At 38.6% G+C, this 25,977-nt stretch overlaps 1 protein-coding gene across 1 annotated transcript; it reads right to left on the bottom strand.

The window, feature by feature from the left end:
* Nucleotides 1-1,140: 1,140 nt before the first annotated feature.
* LOC131257011 (large ribosomal subunit protein eL39) lies at nt 1,141-1,786 on the bottom strand. Its single transcript, XM_058258165.1, has 3 exons — nt 1,668-1,786; nt 1,483-1,586; nt 1,141-1,394 (listed from the first exon to the last, which is right to left on the bottom strand). Exons 1-3 carry the CDS (start codon nt 1,668-1,670, stop codon nt 1,346-1,348), a joined length of 156 nt encoding a protein of 51 aa, XP_058114148.1. The 5' UTR covers nt 1,671-1,786; the 3' UTR covers nt 1,141-1,345.
* Nucleotides 1,787-25,977: the final 24,191 nt, after the last annotated feature.

Genomic DNA, 25,977 nt, shown 5'->3' with positions numbered 1-25,977 from the left:
CCCAATTTTATACAACATCTATTGGATGGATCTGGTATTTGGGAAAACTATGTAAACTCCTAACTCCAGCATCATTTAAAAAAAAAAAAAAAAAAAAACGTAAAATTTATAATTAGTCAACGAGATCAACCAAGTAGAAGGAAATTTGAAGGAAAATATAACGTAAAGATAGATTTACATCACATTGAGACATAACTTCAAAAATAAAAATAAAAATAAATATTGTATGAATAAATAAAGGTTTCCTTGTGTGGTCCATTTGATAATTGATGAGCTGTTTTTTTAGGGCCACAGGAGAGCATTAAGGGAAGTACATGATGGATAGATTGGATGTACCATACACATTACAATGGGCTCCACGTATCATGTGTATATTAACCATTGTATTATAACATGTATAATGCCTTTTTAGCTGTAAAGACTTCTGTAATATGAAACATGGCTTTTTATCAGGTTTCAAATTACAGCTAAAAGTTATAATATGTTTACAGCCTATAAAGCCTTTACAAGCAAATGTATGCATCCAAGCAGCCCCTATAATCAGATTACCTGCAATCCCTTTAGAACTTAAGGACTTTACAAGCATCCAAATGACCCCTTAATTTGACAAGTTCACGGATTTACCCAATTCACATTCTCATTTCCTTGATCCAAAACAAGGCCTTAAGGAGCTTGTATGACATTTTCCATCCTTAATGGTTAATAAAATGACAAAACAAAAATCATTTGAGGAGTCCCTAGGAACATCTCATGTCTTTCTACCAATTATACCCAGGTGCAAACATTGCCCTTAGGACTAGTTGCATGCCTATTGTATGTGTCACACCATAAAGGCCAATGGCCACCTAGCTTGCCTTTAACTAGACTCCTTTGGACAGAGCATCAGCCAAAAATCACACTCGTGGGATGATTCGATTCGATCCATCCGACCAGTCCCCATCAAACGGAAAGTCGCAAAGAAAATCATGAACAGTCAAGCACCCAAAGGCCGAAATCAGATACTTAAAGACCATCAAGATGGTATGATCTCCGGCCACACAGCCCAATTTGAACAGTCTGGATTGACATACATGCATGCCGCACACGGTGATGAGCTACCACCATTTAACGAAATATTGCAAAATTGAAAGAAAGCAAATATAAAGAAGAAATGCCCAATTATATTAAATTTCAACCATCCAAACACTTAAAAATGCCAAACAACACTCAATCCTTAGGACCCACATTAGGAGAAGTCTCTACTTCAATATACCAAAACTAAGAAATATCATCTTATCGAACAATCCTTTAAAAGACTAACAAAAAAACTCCAATCATTGGAAAGAAGGGAAAACCTAGAAGGAATTCAAAATCCTAGCTTCGTACGACGCCAGTGCCTGCGCTTCGCGTTGTACCTGAGGATATATACAGGAGAATCGATGTATAAGAAGTGAGAGAGACAGGAGAATCGATGTACAAGACATGAGAGAGAGAGAGAGGAACCTGATGGTGTTGTCCGTCCTCATGCGGATCCAATGAGGGATGGGCCTATTCTGCCTCATTTTCTTCGCCAGCTTCTTCTTGATCTTGAATGTCTTGTGCGACGGCTGAGATCAGTGGATGTAGATATGATCAGATCAGTAAAATCCACTGGCTGCAGATCAACAAGAGAGAGGAGAGATTTTTACCATTTTCGCCTCTGAAGCTTAAGCTTGGCGAAAGAACGTGCGCTGCTGTCGGAGAGAAACCCCAAACCCTAGAAATATCCCTTTTTATAGTAAGAGGGTCGGACTCGGACGGTCGAGCGTGGGCTACACACGTGCCAACTGAAGTCATGCGTGCAAAAATGCACAGTTGCGACGCTTTGCACAGGAAGCGGTTTACCTACGGACGTTGTCATTAGCCAGTAGCTACAAACTGTGATCTGTGGCTCCACCACGAAGAATGTGTTTTATCCACGCCATCGATCCATGAGTCCAAAAGTTAGGGGGATCCAACGCACACCATTAAAAACTTCTTGGGCCACAAAATAAAAGTGGGATGCCCATTATATATAGCTTTGTCGTGGGGCCATTATGATGTGAGCTGGACACCGAGGTGATTGTGTTAAGCTTGACTCGGTTCAGCCACCAACTTATCTCGGCTCGAATTTGACTTGGCTACGTCATGGAGCCATTATCCGGCTCAACTCAATTTGGCTAATAGATTGAGCTAATTTAAGCTGATTTTGAGCTAAGTTGAAGTTCCAAGTTTGTATATAAAATTCTATATATATATATATATATATATATGTGTGTGTGTGTGTGTGTGAAAATCAAAGTCAATTTATAAACGAAAAATTAAAAATATTACAAACTTAGTGTTTAGAACATCAAATTAATATCTTCCTTAGAAGGAGTGTCTTCCTAACATAACCATAGTCATGTACTTCATAATTACATCCTGCATCTAAACCGGATAAATCACATTTGCCTTCTGATCCATCCTTAGATGTGTTTCTGTATTTATTTTTTATTATAGGAGATTCGTTTGCCGAGTTCGAGCTGAAATCTAAATCTTTACATAGGCAATCATTCACCTCTCCTAAATAAAGTGGAAAGAGTTTTTCAGCATGCTTTTGTGTAAATTCAACTAGAATTTTTAAACTTTCTTTGTGAGCAGATTTATATGGAGTACTAAACACCCTATAAAATGCAGTGAGACTGGAGAGAAACTTTAATGCTTCGTTATTTTTTTTTAAAATTGTGTTCGATCCTGCTTCGACATCATATTATTTTATAGGACATCGTTGATGTCTATAAGCCTTTTTTATATTATGTTTTATGCGAGTTGTAATTGCTTTCTTCCGATGCTGATAATATGACTTCCTTCTCTTCCTCTTTCCATTCCTTACTAGTTCTCTCTACTCTTTATGTATCAAAACTTTCGTCAATTAGAACTCTTATGAAAGGTTTAGATAGGGTGGAAGGTTTCTTATTTAAATGTATAGGGGCCTGAAAAAGAATTTGGACATGTTTTGAGGCTTTAAGACATGATTTTGCATATTCATCTCGACATACTAGGTGTAACTTAAGCCGATTAGTTTTGTAAATAAATTTTGCCTTATACAAACGACACATAATCTTCATTTTTCTAAACCTTAAAGAGTGGACTAAGGAACCGTAGTCCCAAATGTCGATTGATGGGTCAGATGATGATACATTTCCACTCCATTTTCTGAAAATATTAGTATTTTGGTACAATTAGAAATCAAACAAAAATTTAAAATGAATAACTTAACGTAAAAGTAAACAGAAACAATCTAATAAATAAAAACAATAATGAAATATGTTCTGACAAAAACATGATATAAAGAAAATGAAATAAAAGTCATTGCATTTCTTCATATGTATAATTTATTTAAGTACACAATACACCACTTTTAATGGATTAACAATAATTTATAATTTCCTTTATTTTGATGTTGTTGCAAGTGTAGTCTTGTTTTGAGATTCGATCCCCTCCTTACCCCCATCCTTAATATAAAAACTATTACCTCTCCAAACCGGAAGCAATAAATCTTACAAATTAATGCTTTAACTATTTTTTCTAAAAGTGAGTTTCAATGCTGGCTCACGACCCTATTCCCCGTGTTAAAAGTGAATTTCGATATCACTGTCGAAATTGGAATTGACAATATGCCACGTGTCATCACTAATAGTGTAAGGTATTTTGATTTATTATCTCTCATATTCCACCATTCCAAAACATCAAAATCTAAGTCCGAACGCAATACGGTTGGCTCTTTGAATACAAGTCTAGCTCTGATTCTTTTGTCTGATCATATGTTTCTTCTTGTGCTAAGTAAGACATGTATTCATCGAGCACATTGTCATTCATTATAAATGAACTACAACCACTCGAAGTTCTAACTTCTTTATCACATGCTATGAGTAAAGTAAAAAACATACGAAGTGTACAATTCTTCGATTGCATCATGAACCTTAGAAGTTTTGATTGTCGTCATTTCAAGAGAATAAATCTTCATAAAAATAAAATTAATTAAGTCCATCTTGCACCGAGGATCGAGAACAACCACTAAGGCTATTAATAAATGACATTTGTCTAGGTACTTATTGAACTTCATTTGCATACCAATTATCATCATTTGTAAAAAAATCTAGACCTTCGTTGACACTTTTTTTATAGCTTCCTCGATCTTTCAAAAAGATGGGAGAAATAGATTTGTGGTGTGACACTTATTTTTTTAAAAAAAATCTTCGTGCAGTTATAGAAAACTTTAAAAAATTTGTGAACTTTTGCTTTGTTATGATCATCTTCATTGGGCAACTAAGTATATATTTTATCACGCACCACATATTCAAGTAATACAAGCTCCAATTCCACGGCCAAATCTAATATTTTAAAAGTTGAATTCTAACATGTACATACGTCTAACTTCAAATTTATTTATTTATTTATTGTTTAGATTTCACATTCAAACATTGGAGTATATAACTCCTTATACTCAATCTTGAATATGGATCCCTTATGTATTTTACACTCTCTTTTATGTCCTATATAACAGGGTCAATTATTTTAACCATTCTTGAACAATCAAGTTTATTATGTGGGCATAACACCTAACTTGGAATATTTTTCCCTCAAAAAATAAATTTTCAGTTGCCTTGAATTGATAAAGTAAGAATGAAATTACATTTTCATTTATAGAGGCATTATCTAAAGTTATTGAAGAGATTTTCTTTTCAATGTTCAATTCTTGTAGATAGTTGTAGATGCTATCTGAAATAACTAAACTGGTATCAAGAGGGGGAAGGTGACAGAAGTTCAAAATTGTCATGCAAATTTTTTAATATTTGTCAACATAATGTACGATTAATAAGATGTATCACTTTCTTTGATGGACGTCGTTCACAAATCAAAAGTCAAACTTATTCTGGAAATTGATGCCAAAACTACTTTCATTTTTATTTTCTTATTTCCGTACATCTTCATGCACTCTCTCTTTAGAGTGACGAGGAAGGCTTTCTCAACTTGAGTATTAATGAATTTACTATATCCCACGAAAACTTTGTTGTCTCTCATTTTAAATGGTTTTTCTTTAATCACTAATCTTGTATGCCACTCTTTCAATTTCTCTTTGTCAAGCTTATGGGTGAAAAGTATACCTTGAGAGTTATCCCATTCAGATTTGGTAAATGAAAGAAACTATTAGTTTGAAATTGGGATTCTTGGTCTCTCTGAACAACTTTACCTATGTTTGTTTAAATGAGTAGTTACCCCCTAAGATTATATGTTTTGCAATAAACACATATAATCTTCACCATGCCATTAATCACAGCTTCTTCACAGTCATCCTACATTGTTGATCTCTTTCTTTCCTCTGGCTAAAGCTGAAGACGCTTCTCCCTCCACAATAAGAGGAGATGTGGCTGACGCACTGACACAAAAAATAATTGGGACTCCCTCACTAATTTTTAAATGTCACGCCAAATTTTCTAAAATTTTTTAACTGTCTAAATCAATCACCAATTCAAAGTTGGATATATTGTAATGATTTTATTTTCCAATTTAAATGTTATGCCAAAATTTCAGCGGCATTTCTCTCTCTCTCTATGTGTGTGTGTGTGTGTGTGTGTATGCATTTGATTCTCACGTTAAGTATTTACACTCTATGGATACCTCATAATAGAAATAAATACAAGAAATATATCCAAAGAGAAATTGAGAGATGAATCGGAACAAGCATATGTATTTAAATTAGAATAAATAAAAGCATTCCAATTTATCTAACTCTAAATTGTCCAAAAATTAGACAAGTTGAAGATTTCTATACATCCAAAAACACATTGTATCAATGCTCGATAGTATATAAAGCCGCAAACAGACAAATGATTATCCTATATTACAATAAAAGGAAAAAAAAAAGACAATCTAACTGATTGAACAAGTGACGAAAATTTAACAATAAATAATCTAACTCATAATTTAACAATTTAACAATAAATAATCTAACTCATAATTTAACAATTTAACAATAAATAATCTAATGTGCAATTTAAAAATCTAATTAACAATAAACAATCTAATGATGACTAACACCCTATTTAACACATTGGATTTGAGGGTAAATATTTGCATTTCAAATCCAAATTATATATTTTAATGGGCTTATTACAATCATTCCATCAAATATCACATATATATATACTAATTTGGGATATGAAAGCTGATTTAGTTAATCGAATCTAAATCATGTGAATATACCAAAGAATTCTAATGTCCTCCAAATACAACCTCCCAAATAAAAGATTTGGATTCCAGTGGATTTCAACCAAACACAAATAAGAATTCAGAATCACCTTGATTCCAATGTAATTGTGATTTGGATTTCATTGCATACTAAATTCAAGCTCTCAAACGGGCCCTAAAGAGAATAAGATGGAGGACAGGGACGGTCGGGCTACCATTGATAGCAGCTGGGCTGTCATGGAAGACAGGAATGGTTGGGCTATCATGGTTAGCGACTGTCGACTGGGCTACCATTGACAATGGTCGGCTGCCCAAAATGGAAGAGAGAGGTAGAGAGAGGGTTACCCTGTACGAGAGAGACAAAGAGGCTTGGGTCGGCTAGATGGAGTGTTAGTTGCTTACCTGCTCGGATAGGGATGGCCGGACAGGGTGCTTAGTTGTTTGCCTGATGGGACAGGGACGACTAGACGGATGGGGATAGAGAGAGAAGGGGCTAAGGTTGGCCAAGGCAGAAAAGAGGGCTTGTGACTTTCTTAATGAAAGGATTAGATTTTTATAGACAATGCAATGGAATTTAAATTTAAAAAATCTTGATTTTAATTAGCCCTAATTAATCATCATACATAATTATACAATGTCTCAAAAAAACACAAATACTACTTTCTAAAAGCATAGATATATATAAACAAATTCGTCCATTTTTTTCAATGTTGATATTTTTAGAGAGTCTCTCCCTTATCTATCTTAAGCGTAGGAGGTTGGAGAACTGTGTTAGATCCTCTAGTAAGGGTTACGGGTTTATTAGAATCGTCTGATAAGTAGGCTCGCAATAGAGGCATGCACACACGTAGAAGATGGGAGGTGGGGACATCCCACCTATTCTCTCTCTTTCTACTTTCTTGCCTCTCTCACATGTGGATGTCCTTAGAAGTCCATGACTTCTCAATTCTTATCCCTCCCTCTTGAGATAGGAATATATAAGGAGGGGGGTTAGGGTTTTAAGAGTTATGCATAGTATAATGTTCCACCACCTTATAGATTTTTGTGTGCCCTATCGTGAAGGAAGCTTGTTTGCCTTCTTAATTTATATACCCAACTCTCTAAATCCCTTCACTATTCATGGTCGCCGTCATTTGTTAATCCTATATCATCTTAAGGAGTGGATCAAAAGATATTAGCTAATGAATGCCTTTCTAGTATGATTTATAATAAATTAATGCTTAAGTGAAAAAATAAATATAATACAACAAAATATGTGTATAAATAATATCACAAAACCAAAAAAATGTAATATAATGAAAAAGGTCAAAAGCGCTTATCACCATTATTGGGCCAAAAAGCAACTTGCACATGCGATACTTGCAAAAACCCGCAACCACCATCACCGTAATCCAAGAGGACATGCCTATGACCTAATTGGCCCTTGAGTCTTCTACATACACACCCAATAAAACTTTAGCAAGCCCTTATGACTAAAATGGCCCAAAGCATAAAAAAGTTGGGAGGAAATAATGACACAATTCCTCTAAGGCAGAGCCACATCCTTCGCACAGAACATGCACACCCGGTCACCAAGTGCACCTCTCAATTAACTTGCCCAACCTCCTTTAATGCTCAAATCTTCCCTTTAAATCCAATTAAAATGTCCAATCTCCCTTAACTGAGAGTCATAGATGTAAGACTCGTACCCTGGTATTCTCACCCGTTCATCAAAACCAATCATCCAATCAACTACTCACTATTAGATGAAAATATCTAATCATTAATGTCGATTTTGGACCACCTAATCATAGTAAACTACTACCAGGTGTCCGTATCCGCTCGCATACATATTAAATTAAGATTTATATCTGTTCATCTTGTTTGTCACCTATGAATATGTTTAACCTACCATTAAAATAACAATCTAAGTAACATGCATACACGAACAATCACTTAAATCCAGTGTTCGAGTTGTCGGTATCGCTACAAGTTTCGCTAAGTAGAGATAAAGATATATTATCGTTATCGCCGATAACCGGAAATGCGAAAAAAAAATGACGAATAATGGGAAAAATGATGAAATTTTTTAGTAAAACTTCAGGGCATGCCTAAATACACATATTTACATATTTAGGAATAAAAAAATTACAAAAAAAATACATTAAATAATAAGTTTTCATTTAATGGGACCCATAAAGCATATGCTGCCATAAGAAATCGCTCCAATTGTAATCAAAATGAGTTCATATAATACAAATGCAGTTAACATATAATAATTAGGACATGTAAAAGTTAATGAACTAAAAAAGTACACCTTTTTTGGGACATGGAATCTATATATTGGTGTACTTGGTGATTGATGGCTTGGATATGGCACTTGTTTGACATATTGATGCATCCATTCAATTTTCTAGATCATTTTATGGTATAAGCCCAAAAAATAGATAGGTCCAAATCTTAAGTGAACCACATCACAGGACAGTGTTGATTGAATGCACACCATTAAAAACTTCTCAAGGGCCACAAATTTTGTATCAAACTAGTTTGTATAACCTAATTAACAAGTTGGATGTCAAATAAACATTACATTGAACCCTGGGAGGTTTTTAATGGTGGATATTCAATTGCTACTATTTCTTGTGGTGTGGTCCACTTGAGAGTTATACATGCCTGATGTTTTGGATCAAGACCTAAAATGATCTGAAAAAATAGATGGACAGCATGGATCAAATAAATACATCATGATTAGGCCCACATAGCACCAACCATTAGCCATCTTGACAGTGGCAACGTCACTAGCCAAATCAAGTCCTTTAGGTGGTGTAAGGACTTTGTGGTACCCACCGTATCCCATGTGTTTTATGATGATGTGAATAACGAGGTGGCTACTGGAGAGTGTTCCGTGGGCCCATCATGATATATGCGAGAAATCAACTCCATTAATCCATTTCAGCATATCATTTTAGTACATGGTCCAAAAAATGAGGTAGTTCCAAATCTCAAGTGGACCACATCAAAGGGAACAACCGCTATTAAATCCCACCATTAAATTGGAAGCACATTCCATTCCCTTAAAATTGGAAGCAGATTGGTTGGTGTACCACACACCAGCTATATAGCTGCTGCAGGTTCGTGTAGTGCGAAGACGTGCACTGACGCTGCTCGAGCTCCAAGTTGTACGAACGGTTCAAAGGAGATCAAAGTTACATGGGCCCCACAGTGATGTATTTATTATATCTACATCATTCATCTATTTTTAGAGATCATTTTAGAGCATTATCCAAAAAATGAATCATGTCCAAAGATCATTTGGACCACACCACAAATAGTAGCAGAGATAATGGTTTTCACCGTTAAAAAATACGTAGGGCCCACCATAACGTTTATTTTCCATCCAATCTGTTCATAAGGGCACAAAGACCTGAATGAAGAATAAAAACAAATTTCATATTGATCTAAAACTTTTGTGACCCCAAAAAGGGTTTCAATGGTAGACGTTCAATCTCCCACCGCTTTTTGCAGTGTGGTCCACTTGATAGTTAGATCTGTTTTATTTTTCGTCTCAAGCCTTAAGAGAGCTCGCCAACTTGATGGACGGTTTTGATTTAACAAATACCCTGTGATCAGACCCACAGAACTTGCTTACGTATACAGCAGCTATACAGCGGGTGTGAGAGGACGCGGATTAGATGGGTACTATCAAGTTGAGTAGCCAGTCGGCTACTGACGTGACGTCACCAAGTTATGTGGCCCCACTATGATGTATATGTTATATCCACACCGTCCATCCATTTTTAGATATCATTTTAGGGTATTAACCAAAGAATGAATCAAATAAAAATCTGTTGTGGACCCCACCAAAGAAAACAACGGGGAGAGTGATTCCCACCGTTGAAACTATTCTAAGGCCCATTATAATGTTTATTTGAAATCCAACCTGTTTAAAAGTTAAAAAAGACATTAAATAAGGGAAAACACAAATATCAACTTGATCTAAAACTTTTGTGGCCTTTAGAAGTTTTTAACGGTAGGTGTCACTGACCCACTGTTTTCTGTGCTGGGGTCCACTAGATCTTTGGATTCAACTCGTTCTTTGGATATTGCCCTAAAATGATCTCTCCAAATGGATGGAAGGTGTGGATGCAAAACATACATCATGCTGGGGCCCATGGAACTTGCCGACGTCACTTCCGTAGCTAGTCTCGCGACTCAACCTGTGAGTATAGTCAACCCGTCAGTAGCTAATCCCTTCTCGGTTACGAAATTTCTCTCTTCTTCTCCGGAAAATCGCAATTAATCTCATCTTTCGTAAAAAACTTTCCAGAAATTTATCTTTTTCTTTTTCAAATCCGAATCGAAATCTCCGTAAATCTCGGTGAAATCAAGTTCGCTTTCAAATCTCTTTCTTTGAAGAAAAGAAAAGGGTTTTTTTAAAGGGTTTTCTTATCTCGGATAATTCAGAGCTATCAACAGCGATTTGCCACTAAATCTAGCCGAAATCCACTTCCGCGGGTAGATCGGGAGAAAAAGAAGGTAAGAGATCTTTTTTGTATATATTTTTTGTATTTATTTCAATTCTTTTTCAATAATAAGGAGAACGATAGCTATTTTTTCGATAAAATCGAAAATATCGCCAATATTTCGTCGATATTTGGAAGAGAAATGAAAACTTGGGGTTTCGGTATCGCCGGTTCAGCGACACCAATAATATCTCCGATATTATCGATTTCTCGTCGACAATTCAAACACTGCTTAAATCTAACCGTGTACGTGCCCTACACAAGGATCAACTTAAAAACCCACTTTGTGCTTTATAAAATTAACCGTACAATAATCCGTTTACATGATTAAGTTTCTAACTATCTAACTACTTTAATTTTTGTCCATTATCTGACCATCTATCATACTTATATCTACAAAATGTGCCACCCAAACATCAAAGTAAACTGATCATTTCAAAACACATGATGTTCAAATCAAAACCACCAATTATTTTGTATATGGAACGTGCACACATGTTACTTTGAATTACTGGTACACCTAAACCTTTAAAAAAAAATACACTTTTGTTCACTATAGAAACCTTAGGTTTCAGATGAACCCTAATCAGATCATTTTCGTGGATGAAATCATGTCAATTAGTCAATTATCAGGTTAGATTAATCCAGGGTAAGTCCAGCACAAGAAACCAATAGCCCAACGGCTGACTGGCTGCACCACACTTAAAGGCGGCTGACTGGCTGCACCACACTTAAAGGCGGCTGAAGCTTAGCCAGCTTTGAGCCAAGCCAATTCCCCTTCAGCCAGTTGCGGGTTTGGTTCGGGTAAGTGCTGGACCAATCCCTGAATTACAACAAATTATCATATGCTTCGGTTCGCCCGAGCCTAGCTTAAATCAGAAAGCTTATCGTAAACTTTTACGTGTCCCTCCCAAGCTTAAGTTTGGAAGGATAAAATCTGTTTAAATCTTATCCATTTACTGTTATGTGTCCCTTCCTAATCCATCTATTTAAGGGGACATCCTACACTCTGAACAGAGATAAAAATAAAAAAGAAAAGAAAATTTAGAAAAAGGACTTAGGGAGCTTGGTGTATCGTTTGATCTTCGATATAATTAATCCTACTATTCGACGTGAGTGTTTCCCTGCATTTTTTGGCCCATGAGAGTGTGACTTCTTTTCATTTTCTTTACAATATTATGAGCCCCACAAATGAGCCATGATGTGAATGGTGTGTCTTGCATACTGTCGGTTGCGTGTACTACCTAGTACGGCCCACCATGATGTTTATTTTCCATTTTACCAATATATCACGCAGATCTCGTAACAGACAAAAACCTTGGTCAAACTAATGAATGGACAAAGTGGATCGCCTATAGCGTGGACCTGGCTGAGTCGGGGCTAGATGTGAGAGAACTAGTAGAGTCGAGTGCAGGCAACACCCCTTTTTCCTTGGGCGTTAAACAAGGGCCCACTCGTGGGACCCACCTTGGTGATGTGTTTAATCCACACCATCCATCCATTTAGTCAGGTCATTTTATGGCTAGGGGCCCCAAAAATGAAGGAGATCTAGATCCTAGGTGGGCAACACCATGAAAAATAGTGGAGACCATGACGCCCACCATTGAATCCTTCCTGGGCCCCAAGTGACGTCTATATGCCATCTAATCTGTTTAACGGTCACAAAGACCTAGATGTAGGGGCCACCATAGTGATTAATTTCCACTCAACCTTTAAACAATATAATATAATAAATATTAGATTATATGACATAAAGTATAGAAAGGATGTCCTCCTTGGACGCTAGCACCCATAAAGGGACATCTAGTCCGTGTCTTTTGCAAATGGGTTGTGGGTTCCACCGTCATATGTCTTCTCTAAGTCATCGAATCCATTCTTCAAAGGGATTTTTATTGTACCAACACTGTGGTATGGTCAAAATCCTGAAAAAGGAAGGGATGTTTCAAATATTTCGAGAGTAGCCCACTGACAAGTTTTGAAAACATTTGTTGTCCAAATTGCCCCTGTCCTTAGATTAGTAGCTTGCAGATTTTAAGTGAATAAGAAATTACATAGTATGCAATCCCGAGAAAGTGATGTGAATGAGATTGGTTATTGGGCCTACTAGAACCTAAATCCAATCTGTTCATTTTTTTGTAGCCCTCTATTTATATGAGAAGATGCTAACTTCTTACTGACATGATTTCTATGTGGTTCACAAAACCTGATAATTTATAACGGTGTCCATTCGATACGAGCTATTTTCTTGTGATGTGGTTTATGTGATTGTCAGATATTGATCACGCTTCTAACCATGGCCTTCCATGAAACTCCAAGGTTAATGGATGGAGTGGATTCCACACATATGCTATGGTAGACCACATAGATGGTGAACAAATGCTCTTAAAATGGGCTAAACGTTGTCATTTTATATTTTCTAAAGATGTCATTCTTTCTTGGAAAGCGAAGATCGTAGGACCCACTACCACTTTTCCTCCGTCGTTTCTCTTCGACTTTTCTCTCATCCGACATGCATCTGGCATTCTTCGGCATTCATTTGAAAACTCTTCTTCTTTGAAGCCCTTTGTCTTTCTTCACCATTTCTCTCCTTTGACATCTATTTAGCATCCTCTGACGTCCATTCCAAAACTCCTCACTACAATCGTGCAGTTCTCCGATGTCCCTATTATCGTAGTAAACTACAGTTTTAGTAATTTGTAAAGGTAAATAAAACCTTAAATCTTAGCATTGCCAATGTTATTTTTTTAAGGGATTAGGTTGTGATGTGTTTTGACATTGTGTTAAGGAGGGTCGAAGTGGAGAAATGGTAATAGTGTAGAATGCCATTCAATAAGGGTTGTTATTATCATCCAATAAGGTTCAATGTTAACATCCACTAAGGGTCAAGCTTGATAGTCAAAATGTGAAGGGTTGAGATAAGGTGGAGTGAAGGGTCGAGGTTGATAACTATGAAAGTTGACAACCATGACCCTTCATGTTGTTTTGACAACCTCAACCCTTAGTTGATGACAACCATAACCATTAACATTTTACAACCACAACCCCTAGTGGATGATAACCACAGCCCTTCACGTTATTTTGTCAACCTCGACCCTGACCCTTCACATTTGACAATCTGTACCCGTCCATTTTTATTGCAGATTAACCCATATTAGAAGATTATGACTCGTTGGCCCATCCTATGCTATTATGATAGGGAGGGTGTTACGATAAGGGGATTTTCTTGTACGTGGGTGGGGACTCAAAATGTATTATTGTGAGAGATGATATTATGTATCAGGAGGTCTAAGATAAAATGTATCAGATTATAAAGACAACACCAGTTGAATTTAATTTGAGAATGATTGTTGTGTACGGTGAGGCAGTACATGAATTACTCCCTCCACATACAATCAAAGACAATGAAGATCCCAAGGCATATATGCTCTTCTGCGGATAGAATCCACCTACTCGGATACCACTGCATATAGAGAAAGTGAGGTGTACACCTCTCGTGCAACAATGAAGCACATATTCTACATTACAATCGAACATATGGTCACTTGATATGCAGCCTTCAATCAATGATCGACAACTTGATAATTGCAATATACTTAGCCCTTCAATGAATGATACACGTCATGATGATGACTCGACAATTGTGATATACCTAGCCCTCCAAGGAATGAACCATGTCGTGATCGACAACTTGACAATTGCGATATGCCTAACCCTTTAAGGAATGAAACATGTCGTGATTGACGACTCGTTGATTGTAATATACCTGGCCCTTCAAGTAATGATACATGTCATGTTCGACGAATCGACGATTGCGATATACTGTTGTTTCGGTTGCTGGGTAGCAAGTACGATACATATATTTTTGACTCTTCGACAAATGATCACCGTCAAGATGGAATAGTTGACGACTGCGATATCCACATCCTTTCTGCTGATGCTATGTGTCTCGATCCCTCATTTCAATTCAATTCACAGCCTATAAGTTTAAATTTACACTTACCGGTCAATGAAGAATATCGATATATTCCCGAATCATTAACTCATTTAATACAATATCTACTGGATACTTTTGTTGCTCCATTTGATATCATTTCACTTGATATAGGCATAGCTGATGCAACTTTTGTTAATGCAGATCATCAGGGATATTTAGAAATTGTGGACTGACCCAATGAAATATCTGTCGGACAAATGTTTAAGGATGAAGGTCGATTTACATAATTTTATTAGCATGTATGTTATGCACCACAAATTCCATATAAGAAATCAAATAAGCAAAGATATACAATTAAGAGAATTATAAAAAGTTATAGTTGGAGGATGTATACATCGATAGTGGACAACGTAAAGATATACAAAATAAAGACATACAACTCGAAACACACATACAACATGTCATTTGAGGCGATACACCATTGCGAGGTAACTATCGAGGAGAGTGGACATGATACAATAACTTAAAAAAGAAATGAAATAGATCATCACCAAGACGCTAGTCTAACAAGTTGTGATTCGGCGTTAGTCGCATAAGTTTGGGAGTAACCTGCATACCAAAAGAAATTCAATATTGAATGAATGAGACACACAAGGTTGAAATCAGCTACAAAAAGTATGGAAAGGTAAGGAGATCACAACAAAAGAAGTTATGGATCATATGAGGAGTCTTATAATGATTTTTCGGCGTATCTTCATGAGTTAAAAAAGGAAAATTTAGGGACTGCGATAGATTTACATGTGAACAAAGACACAAGTAGTTTTGAAAGATGCTTCATCGCAATTGGACAATGCATCTGAAACTTCTACCTACATGTTCGAAGGGTTTTAAGTGTTGGTGCAATACATTTGACAAGAAGGTATGAGGGTGTTCTCTTCTTGACTACGATACTTAATGGAAGTAATCATGTCCTCCCAGTAGCATGAGGGATCGGAGAATCGGAGAATAATAATAATTGTAGGTGGTTTTTTCACAATTTATACAAAGCAATCGTGATTCTTTAAGGACTTATTATTATGTGAGATCATCACAAATGGTTGGTCAGTGAAGTCCCTACCATCTTCCATTATGCAATCCATGGATATTGTGCGCATCATATTTTAGGAAACATGAAGAAGGTGTGTTCAGATAATTCAGTGAAGGATTACTTTTAGGGTGTTATTAAGATATGCAGGACATCCACTTATTGGAATATGATGCGATGCATTTGTTCACAACCCCAAGTGTAAGGTCGTAATGTAGCAATAACTCGATAAGACCGAGGTCGAATCCACAGGGACTAATCTTGTACGTTTCTAAATTTAACTATAATCAGAACTAGATGAAGATCTAAATTTAAATTTAAAATATTAGAGAGAGTAATTGTGAACGATGTAATTGAAACTTGTGAATTTAAAGGTGGGAACTAGGGTGCCAAGGATCCACTTGTAGCTATTGGGATGCTACCTTACTTGATTTAGGAGATTCAATTGGAATCAGAGTCCTATCTTATCCAATCGGAAAGAGAGATGATCAAATCTCTAAACTTCTCATTGATCTAGCCTCAATGGTAGAAGATTGTGAAGATTTAGAAGGGATTCCATCATCAAACCATGCCTAGGAGATAATGACAAACAATAGGATTTACCAATCCCACAATCTCAAATAAGAAAAGAAAATACTCAAAGCTATCGCAACATCTACTGTAATTTGAGTCACAATAAACCATTGAAAACTGAAAATATTCCTTAAAATTAACTAAAAATCAATGAAGTTCAATATAAACATGAATCAAAGCAAAGTAATCATCCTAATCACGCTACAAGCTTCACCTCTTAGCCGTAGCTAAGAGATTTAGCCAACGATAAACATGATTGAACAAAGAACTCTTAAATAAAACATAAAAACAACTAAGGAAGAAAAAGAAAGACTCTTGGCAGCGGCTCTTCACCCTTTATCTCCACTCCTCAAATCCTAAAAGATACCTAGGAACGTCTTGGGGACTCCTATTTATACTTGTGAAGCTCCACCTTATGCTCCGACTTGAAATTTTTGCAAACCGCCTTAAGTTATGCAATCCATAGCTTTTCCGCATTATACTTCTGTCGGACCAAAGTTGAGTGTGAAGTTGAGTCCGAACTTAGAAAGGATTCTATTTTAGCAGTTGCCTAATTTTGGTTGAATCGAACTGGATTCAGTCGGACCGAACTTAAGTTGTTGGTTGGACCGAATTAACTTTCAGTCGAACTGAATTAACTCCAAAATTCATCGTTCTTTGCTGGAGCTTTTTGTGCACTTTCGGTTGCACCAAATCCTGTTTTCAGTCAGACCGAATTGGGTTTCGGTCGGACTAAATTGTCTATCAGTCGAACCGAATTAGCTTCTAAATTTCATCGTTGGCTGCTGGACTGTTTTGTGCGATTTCGATTGGGTTCGGTTGAACCGAACTGTCCTGTTTTCTGCTGCGGATTCTACGATCTTTCAAGTCCTTTCTTTAGTTTTTGTACTTGGTTTCATTGGATCTTTGGCATATAAATTCTTCATTCTTGGTCTTTCAAGATCCATCTTTCCCCTTGGTGATTCTTGAGTATCAAATCTATGCTTTTAGCATTCTTTCCGATCCAAGCTCTCAAATTTACCTTGCAACACAAACATGTATAAACTATACCATTATGCATTATCATGTTCATAAAACCAAGATATAAATGGGGGAAAATATCAATATTTGACACTTAACACACTCTCTAACTAGCATTTTGCTAATTCTGGGCAAAAACATGCGTGAAGAAATTCTCAATTCTCAAGGTTAAATCCTTTTTCAGAAATCAATCCTTTGTGCAATTAAGTATGAATGAGTAAGATTAAGACGAGAAAGCAAGATTTTGAAAACCTAAATCCAGATCACATAAGCAATCAATTAAATAGGTTATTTATCAATTACATCAGAGTATAAGTTCATATATCAAGTTTTTTTAATGTGCTTCGTGAAAATTAACTTAATCCCTATAAGAACATTATCATTTCATAATGTTAGCCATGCTCATCACCTCATATTAATTAAATAACCAAGTGCCGATTCTGAACTTATCCCCTTCTTCTTCTTTTTCCAGTTTTTGATTTTATATCGACGATCACTTTTTATTCATTCAGTCTTCTTATCTTTATTCTTTTCAGATTTTACATTCTTTCATTCTTTTCCAGTCTTTTCACCATACATGACCTTTTTTGTCGATCTTCTACTTTTTAACTGGTTCTTTTCATCTTTTAAGGTAGATAAAATTCTCCAGACTCAATTCTCAACATCTATCAGTGATTCACATGCCAATGTAAGGCCCGTATCCTAGACCGTACCGTTCCGTAAGCTCTCGCGGTCCTCCCGGTCGAATTTCGACAAACCGTGACCTGTAATTAGCATTTGCGTGCGGCCCTAAGTCGCATCCCGAAGATCAAAGTCGGCTTGACTCGAAACTTGTATCTTAGTGATCACGTCATCGCCGCGGTTCCAATGCCGCATCTGACGCGCTGATGTGATACCCAGGCCAGGAGTTGTGGGCCGCGTTTATTTCAAGGAAAATGCTGCGTGTTGAGAATTCCAAGAGAATCTTTACAAGCCATCACATCAATCAATCACTTCAAGTCAAGTATATATCCCATCACTCCCCTTACAACACCCATACCTCTTCCATTCCCAAAGTTAACTCTCGCTCTCCACCCATCCCTTTCTTACAACATCCATTCTTCCCATCCCATCTTTCTTACAACACCCTCTCCTCTCTCATTCTCTCCACCATTTCCCAAGCCTCCATGAGAGAAAAGATCTAAGGAGAGTAAAGATCAAGGCCCACTTCCTACCACCCAATCTCCCATCCTAGCCATCCATACTTCATCATCCACCCTTAAAGAGTTAGCTTAGGAGTCAAAGATTTCAAGGAGCTAGAGAAGAAGGTCATAGGTGGGTGTTTATAGGATTAGTTTTGTATTTTGATGATGGGCCAAGTGGGGCCTACCGATCGACGGTATGGATCTCACTTTGGACCTTAGGTGTGGCCGATAGCCCACCATGACTCATATGTTCATTCCATGATGGGGCCATCCTCCATGGACCCCATCATGATGTTTATTTTCCTTGTATGGAAGGGTCATCTAGACCTTACATTTTGGCGGAGAAGGGATCTTTACTGTTGATTTTGATTGGTGGGCCAACATGTAATGGGACCCACTTGATGTATGTTGCAATACATAGAAGGGAGGGCCCATAGCACCGGGGTCCCTCCCATCACATACGTTTCTCTCTCTCTCTGGTGATGATGATGATGTGAGTGGCCCACCTATATCGTATGTCTTATATCCATACCGTCCGTTTTTAGGACGTATGGACCTCATCGTGATGGATGGATTAGATCCCCACCATCCATCTGTGGACCACGAGTACGTGGGGCCACCTTGATGTATGTGGTGGGTGGGCCACGTGTACGTGGACCCCACCTTAATGACTGTATTACCTCCATACATTGGACGTCCTGCAGCTTCTGCTGCTGGACTGAATATAGGGAAATCATAACAGCTAGCCTTTAAAAAAAATAATAATAATCAAATAATATATTAATATATTATATATGATACCATATATCTGGTGGGCCCCACTTAGGACCCACCTGCTGAGAGAGTGGATTGGCTGGCCCACCACACACTAGCTACAACTGCTATATGTGGGGAAAATCCACACCGTCCATCCACTTGTTGGACAGTGGGACCCACCCTGCACGTGTGGGGTCCGCTAGGACGTGGACCCCATCACCAGTGCATGTGTTTCATCCCTATCATCCGTCCATCTGGATGTGACCCAGTGTGATGTGGATTTCATCCACACCATGCATCTATTTTGCAGCAGCAACAACAGCTGTTGTTGACGTTAGCAGTCTGTGGGGCCCGCTGATGTATGTGTTACATCCAAACCGTCCATCTAGGTGCTGAACTCGTCTTAAGGCTTGAAACTAAAAATAAGACAGACCTATCAAGTGGACCACACTGCAGAAATTAGTGGAGGTTGAATGGTTACCATCGAAATCCTTTTGGTATCACGGAAGTTTTGGATCAATGTGAAATTTGTTTTCCTCTTAATTCAAGGCTTTGTGACCTTATGATGGAAAGTAAACGTTATGGTGGGCCCTGAGAATTTTAAGGGTGGAAATCATTATCTCCACTGTTATTTGTGGTATGGTCCAAATGATCTCTCGATATGATTCATTTTTTTTTTTTTAGAAATGCCCTATAATGATCTTTAATATAGATGAATGGTGTTGATGGTGCGGCCCATGTGATGCGTCCCACTTGATGTATATGAGGCACATTGGTGCGGCCCATGTGAAGCGGTCCACTTGATGTATATGAGGCCCATTGATGCGGCCCACTTGATGTATATGAGGTCCATTGGTGCGGCCCATGTGAAGCAGCTCACTTGATGTATATGAGGCCCATGTGAAGCGGCCTATCTTGATGTATATGAGGCCCATTGGTGCATCCCATCTTAATGTATATGAGGCCCATATGATGAGGCCCATTGTGATATATTTGAGACCCATGAGTGAGGCCCAATGTTATGCATATGTGACTTATGAGTAAGGCCCACAGTGATGTATATTAGGCCCTTGTGTGAGGCCTTGGGCCCACTATACGTGTGAGTCTATGTGGGCCTCTCCTTGATAGCAATGTTGGTTAAATGTCCACATTGATGGGCAATGATGGTTAAATGATTATATTGTGACCTTCCCTTAGGCCTTGTTATGCTTATAATTATACTTATTACGAATCAAATTGATGTTGAAAATCCTCTTTGTAGGATCCCAGGATCGGAACCTGGTATATGGGTGCCAGGAGCAGAAAATGGGGTACTACGGAAGCTGTCGGTATCGGATTCGGTAATCAAAATTTTGTGAGCCCGGTTTCTGAGTTTGGGGCGTGACATCAACAATCGAAAATTCTAGTACAACTCACAGAAAGCAACTTGAACGTGTCTTGTGACTTAGATTAACATGATATTCAAACTTCCTCTTAATTAATTGAGTGCAAGAACTGTTGGTGATAGATTACTTAGTTGATCAAATTCTACCAATTCAAAATTCAATCTCTATCTTATCATCATACTCAAAACATTCTTTATATGCATAAATTATCATTTTCCAAATAGATTTCAACCTGAAAACATTGAAAGTTTTTATTTTTATTTTTTCTTAGAATTAAGAAAACACTGATTAGTTTACCTAATCCACACCCCCAACTTAAAATCTACGTTATCCTCAATGTAAAGGAAATAAGCATGTAATGTAAAAGAGGCAATGAAAAGAAAGGAGAAGTGATGGAAATGTAGTACCTAAAGACGAAATTTTGAGACTTTGTCAAGAATCTCAATGTGAAGATGGGTTAGCACAAAAGACTAAACAAATGAAAAGTAAACTATCCTAATCCTAAATTCCATGAAAGCAATAAACCTAACTACACCCCTATCAGACTAGGAGGTCAATCCTAGTAAACAAGATCAATTGGAGGTATGAACATATTTTCTGAATCAAATTTCTCAACAAATGGCTTTAAACGATATCTATTAACTTTGAAAACATTGTCATTAGTTAGATTTTGAATCTCGACGGCCCCATAAGGATAAACGTTTGTAACAGTGAAAGGGTCGATCCAATGAGATCGGAGTTTACCCGAAAAAAGATGTAACCTAGAAATGTACAAATGGACTTTTTAACCACTCAGGAATGATTTTTGAAGGATGTTCTTGTCAAGGAACACCTTCATCCTGTCCCTGTAAATTTTTGAGTTCTCGTGTGCATCATTCCGGATTTCCTCGAGTTCATTTAATTGAAGTTTGCGCAACGAGCTAGCATTATCCATGTTAAAATTCAGGTTTTTGATAGCCCAGTAGGCTCTATGTTCCAATTCCATAGGTAAGTGGTAAGCTTTCCCATAGATGAGTTTAAAGGGAGACATTCTAATTGGGGTCATGAAGGCAGTACGGTAGGCCTATAAAGCATTAGTCAAGTGAATTGACTAATTTTTATGGTCAGGGTTAACCGTTTTCTCCAGAATATGTTTAATTTTTCTGTTGAAAATCTCACCTTGCCCACTTGTCTACAGGTGGAATGGAGTCCTCTCCTTGCAAATGACCTATTACAGAAATATGAACCTCCATTACTAATAATGGCTGGAGGTGTTCTGAACTGGGAAATGGTATTTTCTTTTAAGAATTTAATGAGTTTTTGATGGTCATTGTTCTGGCATGGGATCGCTTCAACCCATTTAGTGACATAGTCTACTGCTAGCAAAATGTACAAATTCCCGAAGGATTGGGGGAATGGCCCCATGAAGTCGATGCCCTAACAATCAAATGCTTCAAGCATTAGAATGGGATTTAATGGCATCATATTTCGACAGGGACAACGCTCCCAATTTCTTACAACGCTCACAAGCTTTGCAGAACTCATGAGTGTCTTTGAACATAATGGGCCAGTAAAAGCCGCACTAAAGAATTTTGGCTGTGGTCTTTTTAGCAGAAAAGTGACCACCACATGCCTGAAAGTGACAGAAGGAGATGACACTTTGGTGTTTATTGTCTGGCACACATCTCCTTAGAATTTGGTTTGAGTAGTATTTAAGCAAATATGGATCGTTCTAGAAGAACTTACGTACATCGGCGGAGAATTTTCTTTTATCTTTTGCAGTCCAATGTGTCGTTGTGAAACCTGTAGCAAGATAATTCGCGATGTCAGCAAACCAAGGTAGTTGGGAGAGTTTGAACAATTGTTCATCAGGGAACATGTCATTTGTGGATGTCGTCTCAAGGGTATCAGGGAGGTCAAGTCTCGAGAGATGGTCAACCACTACGTTCTCTATTCCCTTATTTGTCTCGTATTTCTAAGTCGAATTCCTGGAGTAGGAGGATTCATCTTATCAAGCAGGACTTAGAATCATTCTTAGAAAGAAAGTACTTAAGCACCGCATAATTGGTGTAAATAATGATCTTGGATCCAATCAAGTAGGACCTAAATTTATCAAAAGCGAATACTATGGCCAAGAGTTCATTCTCCGTAGTAGAGTAGTTCATTAGGGCAGAATTTAGAGTTTTACTCACATATTGAATAATGTAGGGCTTCTTCTCTTTTCTTTGGCCTAACACCGCCCCAATAACATAATCGGATGTGTCACACATAATCTCAAAAGGGATGCTCCAATCGAGTCGCTGCATGTGTAAGGCCCGTATCCTAGACTGTACCGTTTCGTAAACTCCCGCGATCCTCCCTGTTGAATTCCGGCAGTAGCCCATGCTTTCTTTCTCCCCAAGACAAGCAACCTACCCCCTAAGTCAACTCTCATGTCACTCACACCCATCACCCATCACTCCATCCATCACCAATCACCTCTCTCTTACAACACCCTCTCCTCTCTCATTCTCTCTACCATTTTCCAAGCAACCAAAGAAAGGGTGGACGTCCAAGCTTTCCAAGAGAGAGAGCCTAGTGTGTGGTCCACTTCCTACACCTAAACTCCCATTTCCACCCTCCAATCCTCATCTTCCACCATCAAAGTTGAAGCCAAGGAGCTTAACATTCTAAAGAGCCTAGAAGAAGTAGAATCGATGGGTGATATTAGGATTTCCACCCTTGATTTCTATTTAAGGGCCCACTTGTGGTGGGACCCATTTTAATGTATGTGTTGTAAACCAAGAGGAGCTCATAGTGGCAGAGTTCCTCCCTTCAACATGCAGTCTCTCTCTCTTGTGATGTAGTGTGGCCCACCTGATCCAGACCGTCCATGTGTTGGGCCCCACCTCACTGCCTGTCCGTTTAGATAGGCCTGTATGAAGGAAAAACACAAATATTAGTTGATCTAGAGCTGTGGTGGGCCACCACGTGGACCCACCATGATGTGTTATATCTGATGCTGTCAATCCAGGCCTAACCTGGTAAGTGAGGTAGATTCAAATCTCTGGTGGAGCACACCACCATCCAGCACATGGGACGGTGGGTACCACCCATGGTGTATGTGTTTTATCAACATCGTCCATCTGTGGGACCTGCCCACTGATGTATGTGTTGCTCCCACACCGTCCAATAAAGGATGGTGTTGGGGCACCTTGATGTAAGTGTTTTATCAACCGTCCATTTGTTGGGGACCCTAGCTATATAGCTGCTGGATTGACATCAATAAGAGGGTCTGATCATGAGGCATGTGTTACATCTAGACCGTCCATCTGTATTGACGTCAGCAGTTCTGTGGGTCTGATCATGAGGTATGTGTTGTATCTACATCGTTCACGTGGGGTCACCTTGATGTTTGTGGTCTATTTAAACCATCTGTCCATGGGCCCCACGTGATATACGTGTTTTCTCCAAGCCGTCCACATGGGGGTGGGGCCCACCTTGATGTATTGTTATATCTGCATCGTCTAGATGGATGGTGGGCCCTGGATGATGTATGTACTATCCCCCGTCTAGTAGAGGACGGTGGAACCCACATGATGTTTGTGTTTTGTCCACGTTGTCCATCCCTGGATGTGGGCCCCATGTAATGTTTGCATTCATACCGTCCAGACATTGGGACGGTGCTGCTACATCGTGATGCATATGTTGTATCAGTGTCGTTCGTCGGATGAGACCCACGTGTGATGCATGTGTCTTATATCCACACCATCCAGTGGTCTGGACGGTGGGGACCACTGCAATATATGTGTTTTAAATCCATGCCGTCTGTCCGTTTGCAGGGCCCACCTGCTAGTTGTGTAGGGCCCACCTCCTAGCAGCCCATTGTGATGTATTTGAGGCCCAGGTGGTGTGGTCCATTAAGATGTATTTGAGACCCAGGTGGTGCAGCCCATTGTGATGTATTTGAGGCCCAGATATGAGGCCCATTGTGATGTATTCGAGGCCCATGGGGCGTAGCCAATTGTGATGTATTTGAGGCCCATGAGTGAGGCCCAATGTGCCCATGAGTGAGGCCCAATGTGACGCATGAGAGGCTCTTGTATGAGGCCTAATGTGATGTATGTGAGGCCTTTGTGTGAGGCCCGATGTGACGTATATGAGGCCCATTGTGATGTGTGATTCCACCGTAATGTATGTAATGATGTTTATGATGCCCATTCATCTTCCTAGTTGGTTCTAAATGGGCTATGCCTTGGAAGCAATGATGGTTTAATATCCACATTTGTAAAAGCAATGATGGTTAAATGTCCGCATTGTAACCCTCCCTAAGGCCCATTATTAGGCCCACTCTCATCTTCCCTTAGTGGGCTAACCCAAACTGTTGGGTCCCCATGGTTGTTAGGCCCTTTCTTAATATGAGTAGGCCATCTAGGCCCATCCTTGATATGAGGAGAGTGTATCATCATCATATAACATGCTTAGTATAGTTCCACGATCTATGCCCATGTGCATCATATGTTTACTTAATATAAAGAGTAATTGATCATAGCACATACCATTGGGTGGATTATTATGGGACTCCCTGATAGGACGAGTTGCTCACATGAGATCGCGATACGCGCATGGTTACTGCATGACTGGATAGTACGATTCATGCATCTTGCATTATGTGACATGACTACTGTACGCCCTAGCAACATCAGGGCTGTAGCCTCCACAGGCATATGGTGGATGGCAGGATTAGACACCAAAAATCTTTCTCTACATGCGGTGTGATAGATGTCCTTGGGTGAAATTTTCTAAACCCTTATGGTAGTAGGAGGTTACTCCAACATCTACACCGAGTGGATGCATGAGCGCCAAGTGCCAAATACAAGGAGGCTGCACTTCCCACTATGTCGTGGTTGGTTGGAAGGGGGTGCGGACTTACCCGTTGAAGAGGAGGGGGCAAAGTTAAGCTGAGTTTGACCAGCTCAAGAAATGGGTCTGCTATCGACGAGTCGGGCCCAATATTGATAGGTGGATAGTGAGGTCTCTTCCACTCACCTTGTTGTGCGCGATGGGGTGACAATCTGGTTTGGAGTGTACTAGACCCCGGTGATATTCTAGAGATAAGCTGTATTATTATGTGAATTTAGATGAGGACTGGCATGCTTATGTTGCATCTCGCATATGACATTTATTTACATAGGCCTCGCATCGTATGGCCTCGGTATGGCCGATAGCATTTATGCCTTGCATCGTATAACCTTGGTACGGCTGATAGCATTCATGGACTTACAGCATGTTTCTGCATTACTCTGATATTACATACTTGGTACTTGCCTTGCGCACACACTTACACTAC

This window comes from Magnolia sinica, chromosome 9 (genome assembly GCF_029962835.1).
Source record: "Magnolia sinica isolate HGM2019 chromosome 9, MsV1, whole genome shotgun sequence".
NCBI classification, from domain to species: Eukaryota; Viridiplantae; Streptophyta; class Magnoliopsida; order Magnoliales; family Magnoliaceae; genus Magnolia; species Magnolia sinica.
Note: the sequence above shows the minus strand (reverse complement) of the source record. Positions and strands in the feature narration are given on the sequence as shown.

What these genes read in the sequence shown, in the direction of transcription:
- LOC131257011 (XM_058258165.1), bottom strand. An exon ending in AGGACGGACAACACCATCAG is followed by an intron (nt 1,395 to 1,482) that starts GTTCCTCTCTCT and finishes ATATATCCTCAG; the next exon opens with GTACAACGCGAAGCGCAGGC.